The sequence below is a fragment of the Cylas formicarius genome, unplaced genomic scaffold (assembly GCF_029955315.1).
Source record: "Cylas formicarius isolate icCylForm1 unplaced genomic scaffold, icCylForm1.1 PGA_scaffold_4__25_contigs__length_36172078, whole genome shotgun sequence".
In the NCBI taxonomy this organism is placed as follows: Eukaryota; Metazoa; Arthropoda; class Insecta; order Coleoptera; family Brentidae; genus Cylas; species Cylas formicarius.
This window is the reverse complement of record NW_026844334.1, coordinates 10,689,707-10,712,171: the sequence shown is the minus strand read 5'-3', so window position 1 is coordinate 10,712,171 and position 22,465 is coordinate 10,689,707. Positions and strand designations below refer to the sequence as shown.

The 22,465-nt window shown below is 35.6% G+C and overlaps 3 protein-coding genes across 4 annotated transcripts in view; 1 reads left to right on the top strand and 2 right to left on the bottom strand.

Moving 5' to 3' along the window:
- Positions 1-3,433, top strand: part of LOC132701475 (histone-lysine N-methyltransferase 2C-like) — a 35,525-nt gene extending 32,092 nt beyond the window's left edge. The window contains exons 37-43 of the mRNA XM_060669421.1: positions 32-416; positions 478-993; positions 1,050-1,383; positions 1,460-1,744; positions 1,806-1,935; positions 1,992-2,174; positions 2,228-3,433. Coding sequence (XP_060525404.1) covers positions 32-416; positions 478-993; positions 1,050-1,383; positions 1,460-1,744; positions 1,806-1,935; positions 1,992-2,174; positions 2,228-2,320 — 1,926 coding nt within the window. The 3' untranslated portion in view covers positions 2,321-3,433. The remainder of the gene's footprint in view (positions 1-31; positions 417-477; positions 994-1,049; positions 1,384-1,459; positions 1,745-1,805; positions 1,936-1,991; positions 2,175-2,227) is intronic.
- A 764-nt stretch (positions 3,434-4,197) lies between these two features.
- Positions 4,198-15,990, bottom strand: LOC132700889 (lathosterol oxidase-like). Its single transcript, XM_060668466.1, has 6 exons — positions 15,705-15,990; positions 11,060-11,247; positions 6,118-6,366; positions 5,716-5,899; positions 4,999-5,171; positions 4,198-4,942 (listed from the first exon to the last, which is right to left on the bottom strand). Exons 1-6 carry the CDS (start codon positions 15,886-15,888, stop codon positions 4,634-4,636), a joined length of 1,287 nt encoding a protein of 428 aa, XP_060524449.1. The 5' UTR covers positions 15,889-15,990; the 3' UTR covers positions 4,198-4,633.
- Positions 15,991-16,337: 347 nt separating this feature from the next.
- On the bottom strand, positions 16,338-21,830 carry LOC132701513 (carbonic anhydrase 7-like). Of its 2 annotated transcripts, none has more exons than XM_060669492.1 (4): positions 21,413-21,830; positions 21,183-21,284; positions 19,826-20,085; positions 16,338-17,827 (listed from the first exon to the last, which is right to left on the bottom strand). In XM_060669492.1, exons 1-4 carry the CDS (start codon positions 21,687-21,689, stop codon positions 17,498-17,500), a joined length of 969 nt encoding a protein of 322 aa, XP_060525475.1. In that variant the 5' UTR covers positions 21,690-21,830; the 3' UTR covers positions 16,338-17,497. The 2 variants fall into 2 exon arrangements, with proteins under 2 accessions (XP_060525475.1, XP_060525474.1); XM_060669491.1 differs by having other exon boundaries at positions 21,183-21,356; positions 21,413-21,821.
- Between the last annotated feature and the right edge of the window lie 635 nt (positions 21,831-22,465).

The following is a 22,465-nucleotide window of genomic DNA, read 5'->3' as shown; positions in this document are numbered from 1 at the left end:
GAAAATCAAATTAATTTTTTTGTTTCCTTAGGCTGCCGCGATAGTTGATCATTTGTCCCAAAAAGACAAATTTGGCATGAAACACAGAACTGACTCGACTGAAAGCAAACATATCATAGCCAATCAACTTGTAACTGATCAAAAAGATTTCAAATCTGATGAAATGATGGACACGTCCAATTTTGGTTCATATTTTATGAAAATGAGTCGGTTTGGTGAGCAATTAAAGTCGCAGATGCCTCCAAAAACGCATAAGAATGTCAGCTACAAGTACTGGGCGGTAGGATGCCTTCACCCTAACCAGAAACATAAAAGACTAACTGACAAGGAACTCATGGAGATGTTATATCGTATGGGCATAACGGTAACCCCGCCAAAGATGCCAGACGATACGAGGAAATGCATGTTTTGTCAAGGTAAACTTGAAATATTTTGTAGTAGATAGAATTTAGTTAGATATTTTAATTGTTGTGTTAGGAATCGGCGATGGCGTAGCTGACGGGCCAGCTCGCCTCTTAAACTTTGATGTGGACAAATGGGTTCATTTGAATTGTGCGCTATGGTCGGACGGAGTATACGAAACTGTTAACGGGGCTCTCATGAATCTCGAGAATGCTATCCAACAGAGTCTGATCTCCATCTGCATCCATTGCAACAAATTTGGGGCTACTATTCGGTGCTTCAAAACTAGATGTTCTAGCGTATACCATCTTTCCTGTGCAGTCAAAGACAATGCGGTTTTCTACAAGAACAAGACTATGTACTGTACTGGACATGTGCCGAAAAATGAAAAAGATAATGAACTGACGACACTCTCAGTCAGCAGAAGAGTTTATGTTAACAGAGATGAGAACAGGCAGGTGGCGGCGGTTATGCATCATTCGGATTCTAACAATTTGCTGCGAGTGGGAAGTTTGATATTCTTGAATGTAGGTCAGCTTCTACCTCATCAATTGCAGAATTTCCACACATCCAATTACATCTACCCTATAGGTATGCGATACAATAATCCGAACCTTTTAGGGTCACAATTGCGTACGGTATTCTAGGTTATAAAATTATACGATTCTATTGGAGTATGCGCAATTTGAACAAAAGGTGCCGATACATTTGCTCGATTCACGACCTATGCGGCCGGCCAGAGTTTAAGATTGTTATTCAAGAACCTCCTGAGGAAGATGTGGAGTACAAGGAACAGTCTCCCAGGGCCGTTTGGGCTCTGGTCCTGGAAAAAATTGCAGCCATTAGGCGCGAAAATCAGTGCCTACAAATGTTCCCCAAGTTTGTAACCGGCGAAGATTTGTTTGGACTGACCGAACCGGCAATTGTTCGCGTTTTGGAAAGCCTGCCTGGAATTGAAACATTGACGGACTACAAATTCAAGTGAGTTCAAGTTCATTGAGGCGATATTGTACTGAGTAGTTTAAATGTACCGTGCATCGGAAATGCGTATTTGCAGATACGGACGTAATCCACTTTTGGAACTCCCCCTGGCGATCAACCCAACAGGAGCAGCCCGAACAGAGCCCCGCCTACGTCTGCAAACCCACTGGAAGAGGCCGCATACCCAGAGAACCACCGGTTCTACGTCTAGACCACTGTTTGGACCGTCGAGTTCGGGTTTGATGCCCGGTAGTTCAATCGGAGAAGCTGCTTGTCCCTACAGTAAGCAATTTGTACACTCAAAGAGCTCCCAGTACAAGAAAATGAAATCCGAGTGGCGGAATAACGTTTATTTGGCGAGGTAACGCGGATGACATTTTTGGGATTACACGTGCGGGTTTGGCTACGGGTTATTTTTTTAGATCTAAAATACAGGGTTTGGGTTTATATGCGGCGAGAGATTTAGAGAAACACACCATGGTGATTGAGTATATCGGGGAGGTAATTAGGACCGAGTTGTCGGAGTGCCGAGAGAAACAATACGAGGCAAAGGTACGCGTGTTGTGTGACGTATGTTTTCTACACTCTTAACTTTGTTCATTGTGTAGAATCGAGGCATCTACATGTTCCGACTAGACGACGACAGGGTGGTGGATGCGACCTTATCTGGGGGCCTAGCCAGGTACATAAATCACTCTTGCAATCCCAATTGCGTGGCAGAAACAGTAGAGATCGACAGGGACCTAAAGATTATTATTTTTGCCAAGAGACGGATCCAGAGGGGCGAAGAGGTAAGAAGTCTTCATTTAGCATATTTTTCTACGTAATTGTTAATTCAATTTAGTTGGCGTACGATTACAAATTCGACATCGAAGACGATCAGCACAAGATATCGTGCATGTGCGGCGCTCCGAATTGCCGTAAATGGATGAACTAATTTGTACATGTGCGAAACATTGTGCGCAAAAGCGGTAACATTCCATATTTAAGATTTGTATTGCTCAATCAAATAGGACGAGCCGTTCAAAAATCGTGTACAGCGCATTTGTACTTTCATACTTCGGTAAGAATCAGGCTGAACTGTGGCTTAGATTAGGGACCAACTTTGTGTTGTTACACGCCCCGCCCTATTGTATATATTCCCGAAGAAGTCAGTTACCAAATCGAATTGAGCGCTAGTTGTTTTACTCTATGCCCTTTTTTCCGAGCTTGTCGCCGTGCCTGCTAGTTGTAAATCGATGAAGTTGACGTGAAAATTTTCGCCTTCATTTGTTGTTTGTTGTCTGGATAATAATTTCGTATTTCCTTTTGTTTATTGAGTTATTTTGTTGATTTTATTTGTGCAATATCTAGTGCTAAACGACATATGATGTGTCTACAAGTTTCTGCACTAATCTTAATGTCATGTCAGTGTTGCTGCAAAATATAGTCGCGGTAAGCTAGTAACTTCAAAGTTGAACAAAATTGGAAGTGAGAAAATAGTCGAGATGTAACGCAGTTTTCTAAGTATCGTTTTTATCACTGACATGACATTCGGTGTGTTAATTAGGTGAAAGGATAATGAATTGGAACAAAACGTCGAGTTTTATATATATATAAGGAAAAGAAAAAGGACTAGTGTGTTAAAAATGCAATGGTTCGTCTTACGCACTATATATTTCTTTATATAGAATTATGTGATTTTATTTGATACTATGGGAAGCAGCCCAAGACTTGTTACTTTTCTTTTTTTATGTTCACACGAGTATAATATTTTTTTACAGTAAGTTTATAAAGTGGATGTCAAAATGTTGGGATAATGAGTGTCGCGTAAAGAAATAAGCGGAAGCATCTACCCAAGACACTTTATTAGCCTCTTTATTATTAACGATTTAGAGAGTGACAATCACTTTTACATAGACGAATATTTATGTTTGGAGGGTATGTTTTATTCATTTAGGTGTTTTGTGTATAATGTTATATATAACTTGATGCAGAAAAATTATTGTATATATTTCAAATATAGATATTTAATTGAGTATAAGTTCTTGGCGTTTAAATTCATCAAAGGCATGTTTTCCCAATTAACGACAAAAACATTCTGATGGAGGAAGACAATTAAATAGATAAACTCTAAAATTAAACAAAAGAGCTCGCAAGCTATGCATACAAAACAATTGTCTAAGTAACATCACGTATCGATTGATAAGCAAACTACGCATAAGCATAAAATGCCGTTTACAAGAAAGATTGTCTTATAGCCGTGCATTGGCTTGGTTATTAGGTAGGTATCAAAAATATCCATTAATATTTTTATGCTATGAACTCATATAGCTACTAGATATATGTGAATATAGAGGTAGATATAGAGACCCTCAGTTCATACGCTGGTAATTTAGGCTTTTTTGAAGTCAACTTACAAATATGTAAGCATGCGCGGGTCATTTGAATCCTCGCTTTCAACCAAGAAGCTTTTAGGACCATAAACCAGTTAACATTCGCTCTAATACTTCGTGAATTATCTCTGTTGGATCTGATATTTTTCGGCAGTATTTTCTTAAAATGTGTCAAGATGCCAATTCATTTTTTTCGCAAAAACTAGTAACCTGCATAGCCGTCCCGAGCGTATCAATTTAGCAACGTTGCCAACTTAGTTTCTTTAAAAATTCGAGGAAAGCGATAGTCTTGGTTAAATAAGATCGAGCTCGGCATTCTTAAGTCTTTTTTCATTGACACTTGTATAAGTCGTTTACTTTTGAGTAGATGGCAATTTTGACCATAAAAAGTTATTGAATCCTCAAGTTATAATAAATGAAATGAAAATCATTAAAAACATGTTTATTCGTAGTCAGGAAATGTTTTCCAAACAGTCTAAAGGGTATATTTAAATATTATGGCTATGATACATATTTATATAAATTAGATACAAAGTATATACAAACTTAGTAAAACTAGAACGTAATTACAAAATCAGTGGGCGATTTGGCGAACACTGGCAACATCGAGTATTTCTGCAGGGTAATTACGGAAACAAGAATAAAAGTAGGCATGCTAATAACACAGACACGTTCTTAAGAAGTTCTTGAAACGTTTGTATAACATGTATAATAATGACTCGGCAAACTGTTCAAATACATTATTTGTCTATGCCGTCTAGATACCTAAAAAATACGTCCCTTAAACGTGTTGTTATTAGGATAATATTGATGCTCCGTTTTCTTGGATTTAGTCCGCGCTAGATGTACTTGAATAATTAATTAAAGGTTATATTTCACGCTCTAATTCCGTTTGAAGTTTTGCTGGAGTTATTTTTTTTAGTTTCCTTTCGCGCGACACTTAGTTCCTCACGCGAAACCGTCTTTACTGTCTTGAACGTTTTCGTTGATTTTGTAATGTGTCTGATCTCGTTATGGCTCAGTTTAAATTCCATTTCTCCCCTGTACGCTAGTGGATTTTCCGAATTCCTCTCTTCCAAATCTGCCTTCAGTTCTTCGTTGGTCACGTCCTGAATGGATTTACCCACTCCGTAAAATATCTCTTCCGTATACACCCGATCCTTCCTCCTGTACGTCCCGTGGATCTGATTATTAGAATAGCACTTTGAAACTAACTTCCCTAGACAACTCGACGACCTACCTTATCCCACAGGGAAATGTTGAAAGCGAAATTGACGTGGAAATACTGATGATGGTTGTCGTGGAATATAGCATCCGGTTGCCATGGCTGCCACCAGAATGCTTTGAAGTTGACTCCGGAATGATCGATTATGCCGTGGTAGTACGCGTAGAATACGCAGGTGTAAAATGGAACTAAGAGGAGAAGAGCGTAGAGTGTATTTTAATAATATTTTTCAATAATAATTATTATTTAATTAATTTAATTATTTTTAATAATATTAATTTAATTATTTTACAAATACATTATTAATTATAAACACGGGCCCGTTTTTGATTAATTTATTTTTTATTAACTTGTGAGTAGCTCTCTACGCTAAAAACGCTAAACCAACATCAAACTTCAAAATATCAACGCCAAATGCCAACGAAATGTCGACATATTTTCAAATTTTATTCAGAAATAGCGAAAATAAAAGATAATGTTTAGCACTCTGTATATCCGTGCGGATGTTTAAGTGGCGCTCTTGTCTTAATACATGATATGTGTCAGATCAAAAATAGGAAACTTACTAAAAGACACCTTGTTATATACACAGGGTGGCCAAAAATGCCCGCACAACGCTAGTACCTACTTCTTCAAAAATAAATCAAGTTGTAAGTGGTTAGGTACTTTTCTATATTTGATTGAAGATACATTTGGATCGATGCGAACACTAAATAAAAGAAAAATACTCACGCCAGTGGACAGGTACTACGAATAGGGGAATGGCCATCGTCATCTGAATGTGCATCGACTCTACAGGGTGGATAGCGGTAACGGAAAACGCGGTCGGTTGCTTATACTTGTGGTGCAGCTTGTGGAAGTGTTTGTAAAGGAATGGCCAGTGGTAGATCCTGTGAAGCCAGTACGTCGTGTAATCCTGTGAATTGGTGAGATATTTAACGACTATCTCATTGGTCATTTTTCCCATAAAGATAAATTGAATGTAGAGGCAGTAAAAACGGCAAAGTTGTCATGATAGTCGAGGTATATTTTGATAATATACTAAAACGGTCAAACTCAGTTAGATCTGTCAGCCGCCATCTTGCAAGGCCCCTATATTTAATTTATCTAGTAGCTATATAGGATTTTCTTTACATGATATATAAAGATGATGGGAAATTGAAGAACAAACCACAGCCAGCCATAGTCGGAAATTTTGTAGTAGACTTGACTATAGCCGCCGTTTGATATGTAGCAAGCCAAGAGTGCGGACGTGGTAGCGTTGACGAATAGGGTGCACGATCCCAGAATGATCTCGTGCCGCTCCAGATCGGGCGGCAGCCATTTATTCGGTTGACATTTCCATTCTTCAGCTCTGTCTCTTTGACGAACGTAGTAGTACCACTGAAACAGTAACGTCGTTAATTCAACTTCGTTGAGACTATTACTTTGATTGGTTTATTGGTTTTTGAGTTTCATCCGTTTAGTTCATCAATGTTTATAAACAATATTCAGGTTTTGCAGAATTTGGCAAAAAAATACGTGTCTTAAAGTATGTGTTTCGACTTTTGACGGCAGAGAGAGACTTTTAATATTATGTTTTGTTAATTTAGGTATAACATCACATTACTACTAATAGAAAATACAATAACACTAAATATATAGAAATGTGGAGAACAATATATATGAAGGTTGTAATTGCGTCGTAATTTGGAGGGTCCGAAAAACCAAGACGACATATTTTGAGACACACCATACCGTATTAAAACTTCTCACTCACTGCGTACAGACACAACACATTCACACAAATATTGAAAATTAAGTTTATTGTCAGTGGTAAATTATCCAAAAAATTTTTTTAATATTTATTTTTAACTAACACAATCAGCAAAAACTTTTAGACAATCTTGCCATTTTTATCGTAAAAAAAAGAGTACTGGCGTAAACCAACCAAAATCCTGTTGAACTGTATCATAACTTCCTATTTGCAATTTGCCTAATTTACTTCGTAGTAGAAAATGAAATTAATCTAGGTTGTATAAAATAATTTGGGATAAGACAATATTGAAACTGCAAAAAAAACGCAATTACAAATATGCTACTAGAAATTTTATTTTTGGTATACAGTAAATTTTTTAATAATTATTCAAGCTATTTTAAAGCACCATTCCTGAAGTATTTTGTAGAAAAAAAAATTAGTGACTCGGGCTGATATAGTTTTACGATTCTGTAAACAAGAGAGTTGTTAACCGATGATTTTTGTCTGAAAGTCTTAATAACATATTTAAGGTTTCGTTGCATAGATAACGAAGAATCTTTTTTAAGTTGACGATATGATCCATATGTAAGAATATCTTGAATCTTTTCCCGATATTCATTTGTGTTCATGACCACCGCAGCATTTCGTTTATTTCCTCTTAGAATTATAATGTCGGGATTAGATTTTAGAGATTTTTGGGCAAGGCGTTCAGACTTTGAAATTTACCGGTGACATTCGCAAGTGGTTTTAGACCCAATATTTCTGGAAAAAAAGTATGCCACTAGTTCCTCCAAAAATAATCATTAGTTTAAAAATTCCCATTCAATTTGAAGTTTAATTTCTTGGACGATCGAATTGTTGATATTTCGATAATGTTGCTCTGTATTTTGTGTATTGAAAAAAAAAAAGCGCTTGCGAGCGTTTAAATTGAATACCAAGAATTATTACAAATTTTGGAACTCTTTTTTAATTTCAATATCGTAAACGAAGCCATTGCGATTCGTTTTTTATTGTAAGAATTTTTGTCTTAGTGTATCGGCCGCTTATTAAACAGCCAGCACCCTATATACTTAGAATGAAGGGGAAAACCGAAATATGCGCTTTACGCCGATTCGGAAGCAAAAATTAATTGAAACTGTCAGATAGATAGATACTAAAAAAAATGTTCGGAAGCGCGGCCATCCAATAACCCGGAAGCGCTCGAAACCGCATATCCATCCAATCCCGTAAAAACTTTACGACAAGATTCCCGCCGTTCTCTTCGTACGTATTCCCCCGTATTAGGTGCACTTTACAACCCCCGCGGCGTATCATCGTGACTGCGCCGCGTATTATAGCGGATTTATGTAAAGAGATAAATTAATTCCGAAATAAACATCTGCCGCGTCCTCCCAAATTGAAATTTACGTCCCCTCGGAAGTTCAAGCGTTTTCCTGTTTTGCGGCTCAAGTGCCCGACATGAATCCTAGTCGACGAAACTGTTTCGGATAAATAAGGCCGAGTGTCAAGAGAACGAATCCTGCAGCGGCAGTTGTTGCCCGACCGGAGTGATTGGGACAAAAGCCAAACGTTCTTATGCTAGCTGAACGCTGACCACACAATGAACCGTCGCAAATATTCGCTGCTTGCCATTTTGTTTTCTCAAATCAATAAATTAGTGATAATTGAGACGCATTAGTGTATTTTGCAACAAATTTGATTAAACCTCATTTAAGTCACGAGATTGATTTGGCATAAGCGTAGCGTGTCAGAGTGTCACTTATTTATTGTCCAATATGGAAACCATAATTAAAATAGATATATTATGCAACAAGTAAACGGCATTTGAGTCACTAGTTTACTTGGCACAGACGGAGCGAGTGTTTATTAAACAAGTGGCTTAAAAAGTTTACCAAACGTGTTGCATACTATACTTTTTCTACAACAAAACAAGACGAAAACATTCACTGACATGATCGTCAGAATTGATAAAAGTCGAAAAAAAATTTTTTTCTACTTACGTCTGTAAAAAACAATTACCCACCGATCTAGCGTGCGGGAAGCGTCACTTTACAACGTCAATTTCGTTTCCCACGAATCCGAGCCATTTCCGAGATTTTACCGGACGGATTTGGGAGATCGGATATTTTCGGAGATATTTCCCACGCTTTGAATTTTGACGTTTGTCAGTTCTGACGGTAATGTCAGTGAATGTATTTGTGTTGTGTTGCGAAAATGTACCCAAAAACTAGAGGTTATAGGAAAAGTATAGTATGCAACACGTTCGGTAAACTTTTTAACTCACTCGTTTATTAAAAACTCGCTCTGCTCGTGTCATATAAACTCGTGAGTCAAATGCCGTTTACCGTACTTGTTACATAATATACTATTTTATAACCAATAAGATTTTTATAGTTGTTGTCGTGAAAGTGAATTTTCAAATTTCGAAAAAATCATCTCAGTTATCCTTAAGTGCAGAAAAACCAAAAGTGCAACATCTTTTGCCACGATTATGCGATGTCGTATATAAAATAGTGTTTTCTACTCCCGTCTGTAAAATCCCTAATTACACATCGATCTAGCGTGCGGGAAGCGTCACTTTATTACGTCAGTTTCGTTTCCCACGGATCCGAGCCACTTCGGACATTTCCGGGGTTTTATCGCACGGGTTTGGGAACAATCGGATGGTTTAGGAGATTTTACCGCACGGTTTGAATTTTGACGTTTGTCAATTCTGACGGTCATGTCAGTGAATGTGTTCGTGTTGTTTTGCAACAATACACAGAAATATGTTATACAATATATCAGACAATTTAAATACTACCTGCTATAACCTACAAATAAAATCTAGTGGACTAGTCGGTAAGTAGAGTGACATTTATAATTTAAGTTTCTTCAGTGGTTTTTACAGTATTTATATTAATATCTTGCCAAGACCAATTGTACGATTTCCAAATATCCATATCTCATCAGTACAAACAAAACAAAATTGAAGGTTAGGACCTACTTTTTCTTATTTATACGATCTTAAACAATTTTCAATTACAATCTTTTTAAAATTGTGTTTATTACGTTGCTTATATGACATATTCAATATCTCAATATTCAATTCAATATTCAATATTCCCTCTCTCTGTCTAACATACACAATTAAAAAGAGACAACAATGGCAGAACCCATCGGTCGATCAACGTATAAGTTTAATGGCTAGTAAATATTTTTTTTGGATGGTATGAAATTTAGTAATCGGATAATCTGTTAGTATTATTAATTTGTTAAATTGTAATTTTTTCGTAACGGTTGTAGAAAAAGTATAGTATGCAACACGTTTGGTAAACTCTTATCTCACTCGTTTATTGAGCACTCGCTCCGCTCGTGCCAAATAAACTCATGAGTCAAATGCCGTTTACCGCACTTGTTGCATAATGTACTACAGAGTGACACTTTTATTTATTACAATGTTGGTGTGGTTACACAACTGGGTCTATCACCTTGTCCAATCTACCCACTCATTAATGTAATGAAGCTCATACCGCACTAGTAATAACGTAACGTTTTGATTCAATTCAAATTTCTTTAACATAACTTTAAACATTTTTTTTGTCATAATTAAAATTGTACTATTCTATAATTGGGTAAAATAAGTAAAAGTTTGCCCTCGGTGGCAAGATTCAAATTTTGCAGAGTTCGAAATTGGCTTGTCAATTGTGACTCCATAGTTAGGTTTTTCAGTTTGAATAGCGGCTCCTTAGCGTAGCTCGTTGCCGTGTTTTTTTTCTTGAAAGGCCTTCACATTGATATAGCACGTAGCCGTGCTCTTCTTTTCAGATTCTGTATTTTCTTCCACTCTCATCAGTTTTGGTTAGTTTTGGTTAGTTTTTTTTTAAGCGGACCTATCATTATTATTACAGCTTTTTTTTGTAGCCTAGCATATCTGCTGTAAATTTGGCCGATAGACATTGCCGGGATTCTGGTTCCATCCATTTCTTGGTGCCTCATTTTGTGATGGGTTTAGCCACCCCATAAAAGGGTTCTCTCATTCGCTATGCGTGTTAACGATCCTTTGCGGGCTACTTCGTCAGCTCTTACGCCACATTGGTCGCCTTAGGGTCCTTTATATAATGCCAAAAGTTATTTTGCTGTATGGCTGCTTGACTGTCGGTGAAATAAAGTAAAAATATAAATGCAATAATTTTAAAATTAACTAGGCTTTACTTTTAAATAGATAAATTCGCTTTGTTAGTGTTGTTGCAAACCGTCAGAAAAAACATATGCGTTATTCGGGTTCACTTAAAATACGTTTAAATTTGGTGTCCAGCAAAATTCCACCAAAACATTATGTTGTGACAAGTAACTTACATGTAGGAATCCTCCGATGAAGTAATACATCAAGTATGAGACGACGCAAGAGGAAAACCAAAAGCTGAGCAGATTCTTCAGTTTGAGAGATTCAAGTGACAAGGTTGACCATTGGAGTGGCGCGTCATGTTGTTGACTATAGTAGCCCAACTGTTTGGCTATGTGAACCCAAACATTAAGCCAATCTCCTGAAATTGTAATCTGTGGTTTATACGAAGTAAAATCAAGCCAAAGTTATTTTCGCTACAACGCTTAAAATCTCAAATTTAACGTTGCTTTTTGCGGTTTATATATATGTTGCGGGTTTCGTTGCATGAGAAAGAAACAGGTGAGTGTGTCATTACTATGAACATTTTTAATTTTTCATCTTGATTTTAATTACTCTTTGTTATAAGTTATAACTACAAGTCCTTTCCTTGCGTTGGTCTTTTAATGTTCCGCTTTTTTACGTTTTGAGGAATAATTACGCTTTGACAACGAAGCGTTTAGTGGAAAAGCAAGAGCTCTAATAAATACCCCGACTTTTTAAAACGTTTTATACCGAGTGGATTGGATCAACAAAAAGAGCTCATTTAAGCATGTCTATTCTAAAACTTAGGTCGGTCTGCTTTAATCACTTACCAATTATTTTTTTTATATTTAGATATTCTTTTTTTTTTTTCGGTATGTGAATCTGTTAGAATTGAAGGTAACAATGATTACTTCAATTTTCAGAGGCTCTTTTAAAGGGGTTAAATTGTATTTCGTCGTAAACAATAAATCCAAAAATAAAATAAATAAAGGAAAAGGACAGATGTTAAGAGCAGACATAATTTTCGAAATACAAATTAAACTAAAATTCGCCCACTAGTTATGTGAACATTAAGAGTAAATTTAAATATATTTCCTTTGTGTTATATTAGACATATAATTAATAATGATAGTGGAGCAGAAAAAATTGTCATTTGCTTTGTTGAAGCATTTATCTACGTTGATTCAATTGACTAATAGCTAGCTTACCTCGAAAAGGGTTTAATTCATTTTTATTTCAAGTATTGTGGATAAGGAGTAGATGTTGTGCTTCATATTTTATTGTTTCGATATTGCCTTAATTGGTTTAATTTAAGATAGTTACCCATATCCACATTAACGAGTAAGTAAAAAAAATTAAAATTAAGTATTAGAGAATGTAGTTTTTAAGATTATAATAGGGAACTTGAACATTATTTTTTTATTTCTATAATACAAGTGTTTATGTATAGAAATAAAGCATACCAAATATCAAAACTCAAAACCCAATATTTAAATTGCAACAAATGAGTCAAGTTGTGACACCGGGCTGTTCCTTTTAAACGACACTAAACACGTGGGAATGATCGTGACGTCATACCGCTGCTTTTCGATCGGTTATAGGTTATATCAGGTTATAGGCGGAGAATTATATTATTTATGTTTATTATTGCCTCGTGTAAAGGTATGTTTGTATTTAATCTACGCCAGTTTGGATTTTCGCTTAGGGTGCTTTACATGATAATAATGGGAGTAACACAAAAACAATATATTAATGTTTGAGTACAACCTGTAAAACGCTAGACAGCCATTTTATTCGTCAGAAAATAAAAGCCGTCATTTTTTGTTAACATTGTGTTCAGGTGTCACTTTATCCTTAGCCGTTGCAAAACATTTTTGACTCTTCGAACTTGCACTCATCCTATTGCAGTCTCCATAGGAATGAAATCAGTATTTAGGTTTCCACTAGTTTAAAACAAATCTTTTTTGTTTTTTTTTTTTTGAATAAATTACATTTTATTTAATATACCATTTAAATTTTAAAAACTAGAAAATTCTAAGCTGATTAAATTATCTTGGTTTAAAACTAGTGGCTAAATTTTCCATGAACATACCTTTTAGCTTTAACTAACCAAAACTTTCGGTGTTTCGTATGTGGGGGTGACCACAAACATACCCACTAAGATAAATTAACAGATTGGCCTTTTAAAAAATCGGTTTCGGTCATTTTCAAAACTTTCCTTTTGATACTAAATACAAGATAAAAGCGATCGACAGGATTAAGACTAAAATTAAAATTAAAACCACCAAGACCAGCGCGTTGTCGTTCTCTAATGACTTCTCTATGCTCCCGTCCGGCTGGTGCGTAAATCTTTCGAGCGAATTGAAGTCACAACCGGTCACAACCGATGACAGCCCGTTTCAAATTGGATTTAAATTTTACAATTTTGAATTGTTTATATTTGTTACATAGAAGTACGAAATTACTTTTTTGTTAACTGCGGTTCTTTTAATAGTATAAACTTACTTTTATAATCAATATTTTTCAAATTCAGTTCCCTATTAGATTTGCTTAGTATGATGAATTTCATATCTGTAGTGCGTGCCTACCAGAAAGGTCAATAAAAATTGAGAATTATTTCCAAAGTAAAATAACTTCATCAATATCCAACGACCGTTTAAAGTCCTGCTGCGGAAAAACGATAAACCCTGTAGAATGTAGATGCGATGCGAATAAATGAAACCGTGGCTGCATCGATATTCGATATTTTGTTAGTATATGATCCGTGTACATATAAATAATAAAATTATCGTCCTATGCATAAATTGTGTAACGTGGGCCCCATCGGTCAGCTGTAAATATCTATCTATTAACTTGCGTTATTAATATTTTAACGGTCCGATGAAAATTCGGAGTTAATATGAAACCAACCGCGTGGTGTAGATAATATAATACATAAGTTAAAAACGGATGTGTGAAACATTTAATCGTTCGATGCGGGCCAATCTTATCGAACTCAGATACGAGAAGGGATGATGTCACTTCTATCTAAAGCCAATAGGTACATATGATAGGTTCATCGTATCGCGTTTAAATCGTATTCTTTGATAATAATAAAGGAAGAATAAGTTTAATTAAAAAAAAAAACAATTTTTTTTTGTAAATTAAAAAATTTAGAGACAATTACATTTTAATGGTAACGTCATTGATTATTTTAAACTGATTGTTTTGCTTTGACGTTGGATATTGTCTATTTTCCCCAATTTATTTTACACGTCGACAAGTTTTGGAGCTATTATCTTATTGTTATTGAATATTCGCTTTTACCTATAGTTGCAATTGTTTTAGATAAATGAGAGCCTTTTAAAAATTGTTATTAATTGACTGGATAAATTAAAATTGAATTGCCAACTTTGCGGCAGTCGTCACATTTATCTGTAAAACACAATCTATCGTCACAAGAGTGGGGCGACGACCGGTTCTCTGGAGCAATTTTAGAAACGGTATATCTGGTGTACTTTGGATTCAATGGCACTTATTAAGTTGAATCATAGAATTTGCAATATTTGTTATGGCCTGTTCATAGATATAAGAAAGTGACCAATTGCTTTTGAATGGGATTATCCAACGGTGGCCATTAACATACAGTGCAACAAGATTATTACTTAAAGCTTAGAAATTTAAATTCAGGTAAAATTGTGGTCCGTAATAGAAACTAATTTTATACCTACCTGTGTTTAATATTCTTTGTTTTGGTATACTACTTTGTTTAAGTTTATTAGTAATTATTCATATTTCGTGTGTTGAATAGTGTGCGAATTATGCAAAATATGTACGAGTCTAGTGTATCTCAGGAGATGCTCCCGCCCAAATGTAGAAAACACTATTCTATTGAGTTTAAGGAAGTTATAAACAATGTTTATTTGACTCTCATTGGACGTGGTGCCAGCAAGCAAGCATCTTTAGAAGAAACGGCCACATTGACGAAAATTCCAACATCAACTGTATGGAAAATTGTGAATAATCCGATTTCAGCGAGGAAAAATAGAAGCGATGCTGACATTTCCTCGAGTGTAGATGAAAGTGATCAAGATATAATAAGGCGTAAAATTTACCAGTTATACGAGTAACAAAGCGTGCCTACATTAGATATCTTAATTAGGAGGCTTCAAAAAAATTAAACCGGATTATAACAAAAAGCAATTAATTGAGGTTCTACAAAGCTTGAACCTACAAAAGGAATACATACGTCTGTGATAATTTTCCCCGTGTTAACTCCAATGTCCTCAAACTTATAGAAACCGAAGTTTTTAACATCCCTCCACAAAGTTGAGCAAATTCTGCTAAACATATAGAAAAAGCAAAACAATCGTATACCCATATTGCAAATAATATAGAACAAATAATAATTATAACAGGCGATGATAGCGATAGTGATACTGATATATTATGTAAATAATTTTAAGTAATTTAAGTAGGTAATAAAAATAATTTGTAATTTTATTTTCGGTTTAACCAAAAATACATACATAAACAAATAAACATTGTTTAGTATCTTTCCTAACAAAACCCCGAATAATTAAATTCTAAGGAAAGTACGGACCTGTTCGGCCATATTTCATTCTTACGGCTGGCCCGGGTCTTTCCTTAATTTGTATCAGTTAGTCACTTTCTTATATCTATGAACAGACCATACCTCTTGTTCATTCAATATTTCTTTTTCGTCCGCTGCCGCTGCGTTATAGGATTTAACGAATTAAAGTTGGTAATTGTAATTGGCGTCATTTGGAGCAGCTTTGGAGTATATCTGTTGCCTAAAGTACAAAACTATCGGAACCAACAATCAATGGTGGTCCGAGCGGACCCAAAACTTACCATTGATCGATACTCCCACCGCGAAAACAGCCGCGGTGGCCAACACTTTCCCGACACTCTGTGGGACGTGTTTCCAGTACTTGCTGATCTGTTCATTGTATTTCTCAGTCCAAGTAACGGCCATGGGGTCGAACAAGTGGCCGTTTTCCTTGACCCCGCTTTTTTTCGTTTTTGATTTCCTCATGGCGTGTATCTCGAAATCACTCAGGTCACGATCATATCAATGTACCGTTCCAATCGCGTACACTAAAGACAAGAACAACGTCATTCGCTTGAATATATAACAATGCCGATTGATAACATTTGTATATCGCGAATTTTGAAGTAGCCTTTCTCAAAATGAAAAAAAAACGCACGTCAGCAGGGCGATAAATAACGACTTCTCCCTCTCAATATCGCGAAATGTATTAATTATCATAAACGTTTGTAGCGAAATAAACAACGTTCGGCTTTAATCGAATCTTGTGCAATACGAACTGCACTGAACTTTTGGAGAACAATTAAGAGATTAAGAAAAAAATGCATGTTCGGAAAAATCAAAAAGAGTAAAATTGCGCGTTTCTTAATTTAATTTTAAGAGCTCCAGAAGTATTATTTATTTTTTTGAGCACTAACATTTTCGGTAGGGAAATTATTATTATTATTAAGCCCCAAAATGAAAAAAATATTTATAAAATAAGTGGAAAAATTGATTCATATGGTTTTTATTTGAAACACATTATACACGATGCAACAGTATAACTGCTTAATATTGATTAAGTATATTAAATTCCTAGATATAGATAGTCTTAATCAGGATGCACATTTGTTGGTATCAGAGTTCAGCTAAGTTTCCTTGTATGCACAATAGGTACACGCTTCTTTCTCCCAATTAGGAACTGCAAATAATTTGATTTAAATCCCATCGGCGGCAGAAATATTGGACTGAGCGTGGACTATGCATCAAATTTTTAGACTCCAAGCCCGAACCTTGTATTAAATTATTCTCTTAGATGACGGTTTGTTTTGGAGCTACAAAGAAATAAGTGAGGGTTTGGATGTAATTTCTCTATTTAAACAATTTATAGTGTGTGTCCCCATATTTCTAATTAACTCGTAAAATAATATTTGAGTCGGTGTATACTAATTTCAAAGATTATTTTTCTAATACGTAAATGAAAAAATCGAACGTGGGTTAAGTGGGTACTCTCAACGTCATTTTGAAGGTTTTATTTGATTGTTATTATTGTTATATGATTATGCGACATTAGCAGCCTCTGATATAACAAATGAAGGTGGAAATACCACCAAGCAAAGAGTTTATATCTGTAGGTATCCCTTTTTATTAAAAAAAATTGTAAATTGTAGCTTAAGAAATTTAATCCCTTCCTTAGAGTAAAAAGGGATAATCTTGGACCACTGCGAACATAATACAAAACGAATTGGAAATCTGCATAATGAAGATACTGTTCGTCTTTGTCAAAATTGACGTACACCCTACACATCGTTTATAATTGGCGAGACGCAAAGTGTTGAATTTTTTGCAAAGAAAAAGTGTGTATTACAATATACGAAATAGTTTACTTTAAAGCCAGCGTAAAACCCAATACATTTCCTTCCTTATTGTCTTTGTTTATGTTTTGGAGAACTTGGATGATACTGACTGCACCGATAACGCTCGCAATCGTTTAATTATATTCAATACGAAGGTGCTTGCGCACTGGATTCGGTGCGGATGTACCGAAATTTTAATCGCACACGATTGCTGTTTGCTACCTCGGCCTTACGGGACATTTTTATTTACACCTTATAAACTAATCGTAATAAAAAACGTCTCTATCGTTAGGCAATTGCACCGGTCTGCAATTGGTAGCAATGGGCGCGCACTGGCACCCGAGCAAACTTCGGAACTGCTCGATCTGTTTGTGCGATATGGCCAGAGGTTCCGACTGGACGATCCATATGACGCCCTCCGTGCATGGCGGAAAAGTTAGGGAACCTTCGTAGTAGAAATAGTTCTTGGAGAACGTAGGCGCTAGCAGTTTCAATGGAAACGGGCAGATCGGTTGACAGCTCGATGGCAGTTTGAGATAGTCTAGTGCTGAAACTAGCGGCTCCAAGTAGGGGTTATCGTCTGGCGTTACCTTGAAAATTGATGATAGTTATAAATGCGGCCACTATACGTGACGTTCCTCTTGTTCGAATAATCTACAAGTACGCGAATAGATAAAGATAAAATCGAATTCGTAGAATGCGGTTAGCTAGATGTGCAGAGAATAACATCATTCAGATATTTAATGGGGGGGGGGGGTTGAAAAAAGTAAGCTGCAGTTGCCAGCTTATAAGGCTTTTGTGCATGTTAAAGACATACTTTTACTATACCTATCGTACATATTGTATGTGTAGGTTGGTCTCTGATTTGCGGAATTTTAATCACATATATATATTTAGATATGAAATGTAGTAAATAACCCGGCCACGCAAGTTTTTATAACGAGTCGCAAAATGCCACATCATGTCAGCTCTCATTTTGCACATAACACAGTAAAGTATTTCAACTAAATTAGGTTTGAAAATAAAATATAAAAATTGTCTTTTAAACCTCTACTAAATGTATTTTGTTCCTATGTTTTATTAAACTATGAAATATTTTTTGTCTGTGTTTAGTAGAGTAGCCAGCCAAAGGTATTTTTCTACTCCCTTCTGTAAAATGCCTAATTATACACCGATCTAGCGTACGGGAAGCGTCACTTTTCCACGTGAATGTTTGTCAATTCTGACGGTCATGTCAGTGAATGTATTCTTGTTGTTTTGCGAAAATGTACCCAAAAACTAACGGTCGTAAAAAAAGCATAGTATGCAGCACGTTTGGTTAACTTTTTAAGTCACTCGTTTATTGAATACTCGCTCTGCTACGCTCCGTTCGTGCCGAATAAACTCAAATGTTCGTTTACCGCACTTGTGATATAATATACTAATAATATAAATTAATATTAAATAATATAAAATTGTCAACCATGGTTTCTATATTGCATCAAATAAGTGACCTTACAGACAAAACAGTCACTCTGACACGCCTCGCTCATGCCAAATCAATCTCGTGACTTAAATGCGGTTTTATCAAAATTTCTTGTAAAATACACCAATGAGTGTCAATTATCACTAATTTATTGACTTGTATATTGTTGTATATTATACTTTTTCTACAACCGTTAGTTTTTGGGTACATTTCTGCAAAACACCACGAATATATTCACTGACATGAACGTGATCCGATTACTGCCCAACTCGTGTGGTAATATCCAGAAAATATCCGAAATGACTCGGATACGAAACGGACACGAAACTCACGTTGTAAAACGATGCTCTCCACACGCTAGATCGGTGTATTTTTCAAAAAGGAGTACAAAAAATATAGCATGTTTGGTAAATGCCGTTTACCGCACTTGTTGACTAATATACTTTTTTACGATTATTTTAAAATTCGTTGAAATGAAGTTTTGACTAATCAAATCATTCTTATTATTATTATTATTATTATTATTATATCAAGTAGAGCATTCATAGCCCGTAATTCACAAAAAACTTTCGGTCACGTGTTATTGAAATTCCTTTAAAAAGTGAAAGTAGGAGTTTAGTTTAGAAAGTTTTTGAGCATATATTGTTGAAGCAAAAAAAATATAAAGTTTGGTCATCATAAATTATATTTTTTGTCGTGGAACTCGTAGTGGATTTTCATCCTAAAGCTGAGTATAACCAAAATCCAATGGGGGAGCTTAAGAAAATATACGGTTGATGGCGATTCCCCGTTTGATAAACCAGAGAGGGGAAGAATGTACATTTAACTCATTCTATACTTACAACTCCTTGGAATTCGTCAGGAATTCTTCGGAATTGCTTTGGAATTCCTTCATAAGTGAAAAATGAAGTTACCAAAGATTACGTACAGTACAGTATTTAAACGGAATATTATTAGCTATCCATCCACTCCGGTATGTCTTATCGTTTAAATTTCCTCTATGGAAGACGGTAGCTCCTAACTTAACAGAAACATGTCAGCAAATGAAATTAGAAAAATCCGCAAATACACGACATTTGATCATTCGAGATACATTAATTTGTAGTGTCTATAGTGCGTTTACCATAAATAGGTAGCTGACCATCAAAAGAACCCTGTTCCGTGCAGCATTTATGACGTCGCATTGCTGCGCCATAGGTTGTTTGCTGAAGGCCAGCTGCATTTCGCACGCAAAATGGCGGGTATCAATCATGTGCTCTGAGCCTTCTCCGTCGTACCGTCCCCATCGGAACTTTATGTGCAAAAGCGCGTAGATGTCGTTATCCAGTGGTCCGCCGGTCAGGCTGGGTCTGCGATTGCCGTACCAATTGGCATATAGGGTCACTGCAATAGAAATTGCTAACCAAAACTATTCACCAAGCAGGCACATAAGCTGCTTTTGCTTTTTAATATTCGATCTAAGTTTTGGTACTTGTCCGTCTAAATGTAGTAGATTCTTAAACCCATCATTACTACCATGTATTAATGCATATTTTTCAGGGCATCTTCTCAGAATTGTATTACCGTTTTGTAGTTGTATACATTTACACATCACTGGTAATTTTTTCGTTGATCTTAAGTCTTTTGGTGTATAATTATTGATATAAGTTCTTTTTTTGTTGTTGAGTATTCTTAATTAGTAGAGCACTGACGTATTGTAAAAAAGGGTAAGCCGATATCTTTTAGAGACTCGTGATTATAGGTAATGATGATTTAAATAGGCTTCGCTTGTAAGCGTTGATAAATAAACATCGTAAACTGAATTGGTTGATTAAAAAAAAACCGTTCCAAAATTTTATGACTTTTTTAAATGAAAAAGCTAAACATGACCTCATTTGATAGTTGAGGCTTTTAAACAATTATATACAAATTTGAAATTTTAAATGCCTTTTAAAAGACTAATATAGTCAAATTTAATATAAAAAAAAAAAACAATTTTATTTTGTTGATTAAAAAAAACTGGTTTCAAAAAAATGGTGACGACGCCGGGTTGTAATTTAATTTTATCTAAGCATAAATTGACCGATTAAAGAGAAATTAGAGCAAAAAGCGTTTTTCAGTCAATGGTACACAAAAATGATTAACATTTGGCTAAAAATAATAAGCAATCAGAAGTAGGAAAAAACACATTCCTATCAGTTGATGTATAATTGGTTGCGTACACAATATTTTCACTGAATACATTATAGGAAGGAAGACCAATTCCATCGAATACACGTGAGTATAGCAAGTAAAACCGTTTTCTAATCCCACTCGACAAAATACATTCCAATATCGTAATCGCAAAACAGTTATCTCCAGACGGCTGAATCTTGGTTTTATAGTAGAACATTAGATTTTCTTATATTTTGGTACCACCTAGCATATTTCGCTTATTAGTACACGGCAAAGCACAACAAAGCCAAGCTTAAGCACGAGTTTACGTTAAAAGCTGCCTTAACCGTTCAATCCCGTGTTGTAAATTTTTATGTCGTAGGGTTGGGAACTGAATTCATCGGAAAACTGTAACGGTCGTATTTCTGACGGAACGTTTATGGCTGAAACTACCGAAAGGTTGATCGGAGACTGTCTTTGACCTCCGGCTTCAGTGTAGTACAGTTTCCATACCGCCGGACCTACAAGGTCCGCAAGAAAAATTGCAACTTTCAGGAACCTGGCTCTAATTGTTTACCGTTATCGCTCTGATATCCGTAATGCACCAATTTGTTATCGCCACCACCGTAGATGTAAACTTTGTTGAGCAAGTCGTTGAAATAGAGGGCACCCAAAACGCACGCGCCCACGAAGACGTAATAAAATAATCCGAGCTTGTCTGGCAAATACGGAGAAATGTAGTCCATGACGAAAATTTGGAGCATATGCAAAATTGACAGTTGTTGACAACACCGGTGGGTAATCAGTGTCAAAGAAACCTTATTTGTTGTGCCGCCCATATAGCTACTGGACATATGGAGCCAACACCCACGTCGGCGTCAGTATAATTCTGCCATTAATTTGGCGTTTTTGTTCTTCAAGCCCTGTAGATAGGATGCAATTTCTATATGTATTTTTTTATGTAACCTATTTTTTTTTGTAAATCGAAGTAAAGCGTTAGTTTTCATATACTTATAGGATTTAACTGCGTTGAAATAACGGGATGTTTCTTATACTTTTAAAAATTTAACTTGTAGCTCAATTGCTTTCTTATAGGTATTTACTGTAATTCTTATACACTACCCAAACATCCTTCGTAGCTATTTAAGTGTACCTAAAATGTAGGCAATTCTGTTTGGTAAATTCACATATAAATATTTGTGCAAGTCTATTTTACAGTGTGTTAAATGTCAAATATATTGGCATAACTGTTTTTCTAAGATCATATTAGGTCCTTATGAAAGAACAAAGTATCGAAAGCACAAATTATAAAAGTTTGAAAACAACAATGAAAACAACAATGGCTCAGTGGCCCACTCGAAAAAAGGTGGAAAGTAGTTTCGGATGGGACATCTTCCACAATTTTTCTTTATGTTCCGATTTTGCGCATTGAAGAGTTACGAATTTGAAAAGAATTGAAAATTGATATTGGAAATAGATTTACCTTCACATTTAACGCTTGTTATAATGATGAAAACGGTGGACACGCTTAAATGGTAAAACATCGAGTTTAGTCACGAAGCCGCAATTTCTTCTTTTACCGTTAATAATTGTTCTTAAGAAAAACGCCATTGCTTGGAATTGGAATTTA

Coding starts and splice junctions, on each gene's coding strand:
- LOC132700889 (XM_060668466.1), bottom strand. CDS start 15,888: ATGAGGAAATCAAAAACGAAAAAAAGCGGGGTCAAGGAAAACGGCCAC. Junction 5,900..6,117: donor CCATCATCTTTATATATCAT/GTAAAGAAAATC, acceptor ACCAATTCACAG/GATTACACGACGTACTGGCT. Junction 5,172..5,715: donor CGTAGTACCTGTCCACTGGC/GTGAGTATTTTT, acceptor TTCTCCTCTTAG/TTCCATTTTACACCTGCGTA.
- LOC132701513 (XM_060669491.1), bottom strand. CDS start 21,689: ATGTCCAGTAGCTATATGGGCGGCACAACAAATAAGGTTTCTTTGACA. Junction 21,357..21,412: donor CGGATATCAGAGCGATAACG/GTAAACAATTAG, acceptor CGGACCTTGTAG/GTCCGGCGGTATGGAAACTG. Junction 20,086..21,182: donor TTACAACACGGGATTGAACG/GTTAAGGCAGCT, acceptor TTTCTATTGCAG/TGACCCTATATGCCAATTGG.